Here is a 9,323-nt window from a genome sequence, read left to right as displayed (position 1 = left end):
AGATACCCATTACACCTCCTACAATAAGTTAACTGGCACCCAGATATTCAAGTCAGAAACTTGTATGCCCAAATTCCTTTTTTCTGCTCACCATTTCACACCCAACCAACTCCCAAGTTCTATCTGTTATACCTTGTAGATGTTTCTCAAATGTATCTAGCTTCTTGATCCAGCTGCCATTACCCTGATTCTGGCCACCATCATCTGCCGTTTAGACGATAGTAAGTACTTCCCTGCAGGTCAGCTTTTTTCCAGTCTTGCTCCCTTCCAACCTTGCTCCACATTTTAGTCAAAACAAGCTTTGAAAAATTCAAATGTGATCATTCCTCTTCTATTGGAATTCCTCTAATGATCCTTGGGAGGAGGTCCAAAGCCTTACACAGTTTATAAGTCATATCATCAATAGGCTTATGCCTTATCTCTCACCATTTGGATCTCACACTGTTAAGACCAACCAGACTGAACAGTACTATCCTTGGGAACCTGGCCTACTTTTTCTCACTTTCAAGCCATTGTACAGACTATTTCCATTGTAAAACTTGGACAAAGCACTGAAGGAAGCAGGGATAATCTTTAGATCACCCACAGCTTCCTTGAGACTCCCTTTGGAAACTTTTTCATGTGAAATAATTTTAATCTCACAGACAAGGTGAAAAAAATAGTAAAGAAAGGTGTCATGTCCTCTTCATCCATCATTCACCAATGGTAGGATCTAGCGTACCAGAGGGCAAGTGTCAAAACCAGGAAGCTGACATTGGAACAATACAACAATAAGATATGGATGTTATTTGAATTGAACTATTTTTTACCTGCATTTTTTTTCTTGGTGTATAGTTCTATGAAATGTTATCGCAATCACAGGTTTGTGCAATCACCACAATTAAGGCACAGAACTATTCCATCACCCACAATGAAACTTTCTTGTGCTATACCTTTATACCTTCCCTGAAGCCCTATTCCCTGCCAACTGCTGATATGCTCCCCATTATTCAATTTTGTCATTTCGAGAATATTATATGAAAAGAATAATACAGTTTGTAAACTCTTGATATTATATTTATTTTACTTAACATAATGTCCTTGAAATTCATCCAAGTTATTGTATTAATTAAGAGCCTGTTCCTTTTTTTCCTGTGAGTTTTCCATGGTTTATTTATCCATTCACTTGTTGAAGGACAATTGGGTTATTTCCAGTTTTTTTTTCTGCTAGTAAAAATGAAGCTTCCAAAATGTGGTATTTACATATAATGGAATATTATTTAAACTTAAAAAGGAAGGAAATTCTGATACCTGCCGCAACATGGATGAACCTTGAAGACATTATGCTAAGCGAAATAAGCCTGTCACAAAAAGACAAACCCTATATTATACCACTTATCTAAGACACCTAGAGTAGTCAGATTCATAGAGACAAAAAGTAGAACAGTGGTTACCAAGGATCGGGGGTGGGGCTGGGGGTTGGAAATGGGGAGTTATTATTTAATGGGTACAGAGTTTCGGTTTGGGATGATGAAAATATTCTGGAGATGGGTAGTGGTGAAGGTTGCACAACAATGTGAATGTACTTAATGTGGCCAAATTGTATACCTACTAATGGTCAAAATGGTAAATTTTATGTTCTTCATATTTTACCACAATAAAAAGTAGAAAAGTAAAGTAAATAGATGGAATATAACATCATGGAGTATAAGTAATATGAAAGAAAATAAAGCAAGTTAAGAGGACAGAGAGTGGGACCACTTCGATAAAGTGATCAACACAGATTTCTCTGAGACAGGAATGTCTCAATAGAAGAGAAACAGCCAGCCAGTGACATGATGGAGGGGACATTCAGGCTGGGAGAAAACCAAGTGTAAAGCCTGAGGCAGGAGTGGTCTTGGTATGTGGAAGGCAGCAAGGCGTGTGCCGTGCTTTCGTGGATGAGCGTGTGTGCACGCCTGCGTGTCTGCGTGCACGGTTAGTGTGCCCAAGCACGTGAACACATTCACAGGCGCCTCTGCGTTTCTCATTGCAGACAAGAATCTCGACACGATTAACCATGTGAGCCTGCTCATGCTGACTCAGCAATGAGGACTGCCCAAATGATGGCGATTTAAAGGAAGAACTGTGCAGTATTAAAGAAAACAGCCACCCAGCACTGCACCAGAAGCCCCTGGGAAATGCTCCTAAGCAGAGTTTAGTGCAGTTCTAAGAAGACTTATTAATCTGGGGTTGAAGGTCAGGCCCATACTGTCCTTGTTTACAAGCCTGATTGGACCTTGCGTTACTGAGTCCAGCCTCCTCCCTCCACCTAAGGCACCTGCCGGCACTCTGCTGGAGGGCCAGTTTCCTCATGACTGTATCCCTGCTTTGCAGAAGCCGTGGTAAGTCCTTTCTGGTGAATGGATCTGGGGTCCTGGATCAAATGTCTAGGGATTTGACTTGATCTTGGAGGCCTAGAAAAGACTTTCTAGGGTGTGTGGGGAGATGGCAGGCAGAAGCCATGCTGGAGGTATCTCTTTCTCTGCTTACCCTGGGGTATCTGTGACTTTCCCGGATTCACCTGACCATTTGCAAATGAGACTGTGCCTTTGTTTTCAAAGGGAGCCGAGAAGGATTAGACCCTTGATGCTGGGCTGCTGAGGTTTCCTGGGGGAGAGACAGCTGGTAGAGGACTTTGAAGGACATAAAATGTCAGGCTTGATAAATGAGTAGGGTATTCAAGGAAGGTGTTCTAATTGCCAGTGGTTTTGACTCACAGGACATACAGAATACCTGCCAGGAAGTAGAGAGGGATCTGGCACCCTGCCTGGGTCAAGATAGTGAGAAATTTCCAGAGAAAATTCTCTCCCTGGCAAGTCTCTCTTACAGTGGGAAATAAAACATCAAGAGGAAACAAACTCAACTTAACTCTGGCCAGGTTAGTAACTAGCAGTGACTCTTCCTCTCTAGATCATCAGCCTGCAGCTTAGTGAGTGCCACTGAGTAGATGTTGGTTAATCGGCACTGAGGGCAATGGACTGTCCAGGTATAAGGATGGGATGCAGGTGGCAGATGGGCCCAAATGTGAAAGGTGAGACAGAGAGAGCTGGGTCTCCATTCACGTTCACTCCCCAAGTCAGCAGGCATGAGTGAGCTGGCAATGTTATGCCTATCTGCTCTCACAAAGGACACAGAGAGCACACTCCTAGCCTTTTAGCAGTAACACTAGAGGCCAGGCACTGGTAACCCCTTCTCCCCGACAATGCAAGTTGAAGTAGTAATACAACGTCACAGGAGGATTTACTTTTCCAAATCCCCAATCTGGAGGGCAGGAATGGGTCATCCATCTCTATATCACCTGTGCCCAGTATAGGTTATAGGAAAAAGGGCAGGTTCAGTAAATATGTGTTGATTAACTGAACAGGATGAGATAATCTTCCTTGATTTTTCCCACACCAAGGTGAGGACCATGTCACTGTTTCCATCACTCCCTCTGCTTCTCCTGATTGTGGTGACAGCATTGTGTACAGAAACAGAAAACTGTGAGAATGTACAAAAGACCTGCCCTGTGATTGCCTGTGGTTCTCCAGGAATCAACGGCCTCCCAGGCAAAGATAGACATTATGGTGCGAAGGGAGAAAAGGGAGAACCAGGTACAGTTTGGGCTGTTCTATCTCTGTGACTCTTTATCTTCCAAAGGAAACTGCCTGGAGATGTGAGGAGGATAATGTCATATTCATGTAGCTTGTATTTCTCTCAACTACAAATTATAATTCAAGAGAGAGATACAGCTCTGACTCTGGCATCCCAAACTTCCACACAGGAACTGGTGACACGTGGTGGTCCTGCCGGCTCAGGAAGTTGACCCTCAAGGCAGACCATCCCATGGGACACAGGAGGCTTTCCTTCTATGGTCATTAGAAAGAGCGGTTCAGAATGTGAGCCCTGGATCAGTGTCTCCCTCCTCCTGGGAGGGGATTGGGCATCATGCTTTTGGAGAAATAGAGCAGGAACGCAAATACTGTCATGTTTCCTTGGTCCTCCAACAGGTCAAGGACTCAGAGGCTTTCAGGGCCCTCCCAGAAAGGTAGGGCCTCAAGGAATGCCAGGGCCACCTGGGTTACCAGGACAAGTGGGCCAAAAAGGAGACCCTGGAGATGATTTGGGTAAGGAATTTACTTCAGCAAGGTCTAGGCTGAAGGCCCCCAGCGTCTGGCAACTCTGAGTACCATGTGGGAGATGCCCCTTCTCCTGCTGCTTCCTGGGAAGATGCCCAACTCTGCTTCCTGACCCAGCAGCCTCTAGCTTCCCTAGGTTACTTAGAGCCTCAAGGGGTTCCTATTAATGCCTGAATACAGACTCATAAACCCTTCAGAGCCAAACCCTCATCAGGTGCCTCCTGGAGGAGCTAAGCCTAGGCTCTCCTTCAGCTGAAACAATTCAATGTGAGGCTCTGGTCCAAAAGGGATAAAGTAGGTTATCTATGTGTTGGGCTTGTTATGCCTATTTTCACAACAATGGTAGATACATGGTATGCCAGTTATCTCTTATCTCATGAGAAACAAACAAAACACAGCCATTTATTTAAATCACGAATCTATGAATCAAGTGATTTCTTTGCTGGTCTCAGCTGGACTCACTCATGTGTCTGTGGTCAACTGATGGCCAATGGTCTCACTTACATGTCTGGCTGTTGTTTGGCCATCAGCTGGAGTGATGAGCGTAGCTGAGCCAGATCTCATCCTCCAATTGACTCACCTGGGCTTATTCACATAGAGATGATTACAGGATTTCCAAAAGAAGAAAGAACAGAAGCCTTAAGGCCTCCTGAAGGCTTAGGACACATACATTATTGCTTCTGCCATATTCCATTGGTCAAAACAAGTTACAAGGCCCTCTCAGATTCAAGGAGTGGGGAAATAAACTCCATTTCTTAATGAGAGAAGCTGTACCACACTGAGGTCATTTTTGCCATCTACTACTCATAGCTTGCCTCATGCCCTCCCCTCTTGGATAATGGGCAACTCACAAAAATCCTGGTTTACTGATTAACTGAACAAAATCAGGGAAAAACAAAACAAAACGCAACAACAACAAAACTTCCCCAAAGACAAAACCCTGCAATCTTTATAGTCAATATTCACCAACTCATAATAATTCCTCAAGTATTTTATTCCACAAGTTTACCCATGATAGAGCTATTTGTTTGGGGAAAAAACCAATTAGTGAATAGCTTGGCGCGTGGAGTGCTATAATACTCGGTCAACGGGGAGTGTATGTATGTGCGTGTGGGCGTGTATGCATGTACAGAGTGTCTTTACATACATTCAATAGATGAGTGATGTTTTGGGCTGGATGGAAACAGAGATACTTTTCCTTCTTTATGCTTCTTTATGCTTAAAATATTTTTCCTTTTTCTTCAAAGAGCAAGTATCAGTATAAAAGAAACTTTTATCTTGATTTTTTTTTTTTTTAGTTTGAAAAGGTACCCTACCCCCTTGTAGTTCTTAGATGCCTTTTCAACAATGCTCTTTCACCTTGTTTTAATTTTCTAGGTAACTATATTAGCCAGGCTACTTCAGAAAGAGCAGCTCTGCGATCAGAACTGGACCAGCTCAAAAAATGTAAGCCTTCTCTCTTACTTTTCAGGCAGCTTGAAGTTTGGGAAAGTGGAAAGCAACAAATATTTATTGAATACATGTAATTTTCTAGTACCTGGATAGGTGTTTTTCATATTCTGACCTCATGAAATCCTCACAACAACCTTTTGGTAGAAACGGAAGCAAAGGAAAATTACATAATTTGCTCAAATGAACAGAGCTAATAAGTGGCAGAGACAGTTTATAAATTGAAGTCAGTCTGATACCAGAGACCCTGATCCTTTATCTTTACTATCAGTGTACATATGTGTCACTGAAAATGGGACCTATGCCTCTTTCCCCTTGTTATGCTGTTGCTGAGAACTGGCAATGAGGCTAACCTGTTTCCTGGCCTAGGACAAATATTCTCAGACATTTAAATTTATTTTTAAGTTAATATTGGGGTAAAACTTAGAATTCCAATTATATGTATTCTAGAACTCTGGTCCAAAAAGCCAAAGGCCTTTGTTCCATTCTGTTTCTTCAGATTAGGGCTGCTAGATTTCACAAAGAAAAATATAGGACACCCAGTTAAACTTGAATTTCAGGTAAACAACAACTAATTTTTTTTTAGTATAAGTATGTCCTAAAAATTGCATGTGAGACACTTATACTAAAAAAATTTCATTGTTTATCTATAATTCAAATATAACTGGACATATTGTATTTTATGTGGCAACGCTACTGTTGAAGGCTTTGTCCAGAAAAATATCTTGAGCTGGACTTAGAGACAAGCCAGTGTCACCTATATTTTCCCATTTTAGGGCTGATCTCTTAGGGCAAAAAAGTTGGCAAAAAGTTTTATTTTACCAATGGTGAAAAGATGACCTTTGATGAAGTGAAGACTCTGTGTGCCCAGTTCCAGGCCTCTGTGGCCATTCCTACTAATGCTGAAGAAAACAAGGCCATCCAGGATACAGCCAGTGGAGGGGCCTTCCTGGGCATCACATATGAGGAGACTGATGGCCAGTCTGTGGATCTGACAGGAAAGAGGGTGACCTACCAAAATTGGCATGATGGTAAGCCCAATAACGCTGGTTCTGAGGAACATTGTGTGACACTCCTGGTGGACGGCACATGGAATGACATCACCTGTTCTGCCTCCTTTTTGGCTGTCTGCAAATACTCTGCCTGAGGGAGCGTGACCCTCAGGCCCTTCTGTCCCTTTGCTCATCTCACAGGTTGACAGTCTGGTTTGAAAGATAAATCTATATCAATTTCCCATACCCAGTATTGAGTTGCCCCTTTGAGGGGAATCAGAGACAATGAGAAGAATGGACTGAGAATGATGAGATGTGGGAGTGAAAAGTGAGAAGAGACTGATAGTGGCCTAAGAGTTTCTGGTTCAGACTCAATCACTAATAATAATCACTAACAACAATAACTACAAAATAATAATAGTAATAATAGCAGCAGCAGTACTAGTAGTACTAAGAACAAATTTTTAAATGTTTACTATGAGTTAGGCCCTACATTATGTGTAGTACATTAACTATCTAATTTAATTAGGCTGCTAATTTTTGTTTGAGTAGTGTTATCTAAGGTACAAAACTAAAATGGATTTATTTTTCCCTTTACTCTAAACACTTGTGTTCTGTTGAGCCTTTCTTTCTCTTTGGGTCGAGAGCTCCCCTAAATGACATCTTCCCAGCCTAATTCCATAGCTTTTCTGCCAGTCTCAGGTATTAATAGGATCGATCCCTGATCAGGGAACTAGATCCCACATGCCGCAACTAAGAGTTTGCATGCCACAACTAAAGATCCCGCATGCTGCAACTAAAGATCCCGCATGCTGCAACTAAGGATCCCACGTGCTGCAACTAAAAAAAAAAAAAGAGATTCCCGTATGCCACAACAAAGATTCCTCACACAGCAACGAAGATCCCGTGTGTTGCACCTAAGACCTGTCTCAGCCAAATAAATAAATCAATAAAATAAATATTAAAAAAAAAAAGAGAATACGTCTGAGAGGACCCCTAGTCCTACCTTCTCTCTGCCTGCTGCCTGACTCTTTCTTTACAGGAAAGATAGCATTTAGATAATATAAAAAATATGTTCAGACTTCTTGTTTCAGCTCCAACATGTGATAGATTTGAAAGTCAAACCCCCCATTCTCACAACAGCAAAAAAAAGCTAAACAAACTTAAAATAAATGACTTTTCTTAGACCCTTCAGAGAATTGAGTTCACAAGGCAAACTGCCTAAGGATGAAGTTCCTATCCCCCTGTAGTAATTCAAGACTGAAAAATTTATTTTAATTTTTCCTGATGATCCCATTTTTCATTTTCTGATTCTGCTCAGGCTGAGCCAGAAGGGTGTCACTGACATCTTGTGGAGCCTGAGCCCTTCTTCAGCAGCCCAGCCTAGACCACCTGCCCTTTAAGTGGATGTGACTCCTCCAGCCCCTGTAAGTCAGGACTGGTGACACTCCAAACCGCCCCCCCCCACCCCCACTCCACAATTCCATGCTTTGAGGGGTTGGAATGACTTATAAAAAGGTCACAAGCCACATCCGTGAATATGAAAGAACTCCACATAGAAGCAGTAACTAGAGGCAGAAGCATACAAAAAACAGAAAAGAAAAACCCTCTCAAACCCATTTTCACCATGGTGACACTCAATCAGTGACAGTGCTTAGGCCACACTGTATTTAAACGCATTTGGGGAAATTTTCCCATTTTTCGGTCATTTTTATCAGAGTTCCTATTTCTCAGGGACAAATCAGCTTCAAATACTGCCTTTTCTCTCAGCGAGTGGCTTTTGAGATGCTGTAACATTTGAGAAAAGTTAACATGTTAGGTCCTGAGATCCTAGCCTTTGTTTTCCTGTGACCACACCCTCCCTGTATAACCCTTCACCCATATTTGAAATCTCCTAATCTCAACTTTCTCTTTTCAGTGCAAAATGTGGCATGGGGTCTTTCCGTGAGCAGCCTCCACTCTCTCTAGAGGGCAGGACATCCCACACAAAACATGGGGCAACCCTCCCAGTAGAGTTCACGGCTTCATCCTTAGATACAATGGCCTCCTTTCTCTCAGTTCCCACCTTGCAGATCCCATACCTACCACAGCCCGGTGCCGTGGAGCCACTGCCGCTCCCTCCCCTTCCATTATGCTCTAAGCCTGTGAAGCCTGTCGCCTTGATGAGGCTCCCTTGAGTCCACGCTGGTGTCTGCCGGACAATTATTCTCAGGGACCTGAACTGTTACTGCCGCTGCGGAGGCTTCTGAAGCCTGTGCTTCCAGAGCCCTTGGGGAGGACGTGCAAGCTTTCTGCCGTGGGATCTCTCCAAATCTGCTGTCTTGCAGCTTATCAAAGCCTCATTTGACATCAGAAATGTTCTTTTCTGTCATACTGTTTTCTGTTTCCTTTTCTCTCTCTCTCTCTTTCCCTCTCTCTTTCTTTCCCTCATCTCCCTCTCTCCTGTTTAAGTTTTATTGCATAATACCTGAAAAGAATCCTGGTTTATACTGAACAGATACTCTTTGTGACTTGGGGTTAGGCAAAGTTTCTTAGAAAGATCAGAGAAATAAATAATCATTAAAGGAAAACATGATAAATTCCATCTCATCAAAATTAAAGGTTGATTTAATTTCTCAAAAATTAAGAAAACATATAAGAACAGCATGGCCTGGAGAAAATATTTGCAAAACATATATCTCAAAGAATACCCAGAAACAACTCCTACAACTCAATAATGAAAAAAACAAAAATGGCGGGGTGC

The 9,323-nt window shown here is 42.4% G+C and overlaps 1 protein-coding gene across 1 annotated transcript; it reads left to right on the top strand.

The window, feature by feature from the left end:
- The first annotated feature begins 3,430 nt into the window (after positions 1-3,430).
- MBL2 (mannose binding lectin 2) lies at positions 3,431-6,915 on the top strand. The gene is given in 4 exon segments (XM_060033660.1): positions 3,431-3,614; positions 4,011-4,127; positions 5,517-5,585; positions 6,365-6,915. Coding segments are annotated over 4 exon segments (741 nt in total). The 3' UTR covers positions 6,736-6,915.
- The last annotated feature ends 2,408 nt before the right edge of the window (positions 6,916-9,323 follow it).

The sequence above is a fragment of the Delphinus delphis genome, chromosome 16 (assembly GCF_949987515.2).
Source record: "Delphinus delphis chromosome 16, mDelDel1.2, whole genome shotgun sequence".
NCBI classification, from domain to species: Eukaryota; Metazoa; Chordata; class Mammalia; order Artiodactyla; family Delphinidae; genus Delphinus; species Delphinus delphis.
The sequence above is the reverse complement of the archived record's forward strand: the minus strand, read 5'-3'. Positions and strand labels throughout refer to the sequence as shown.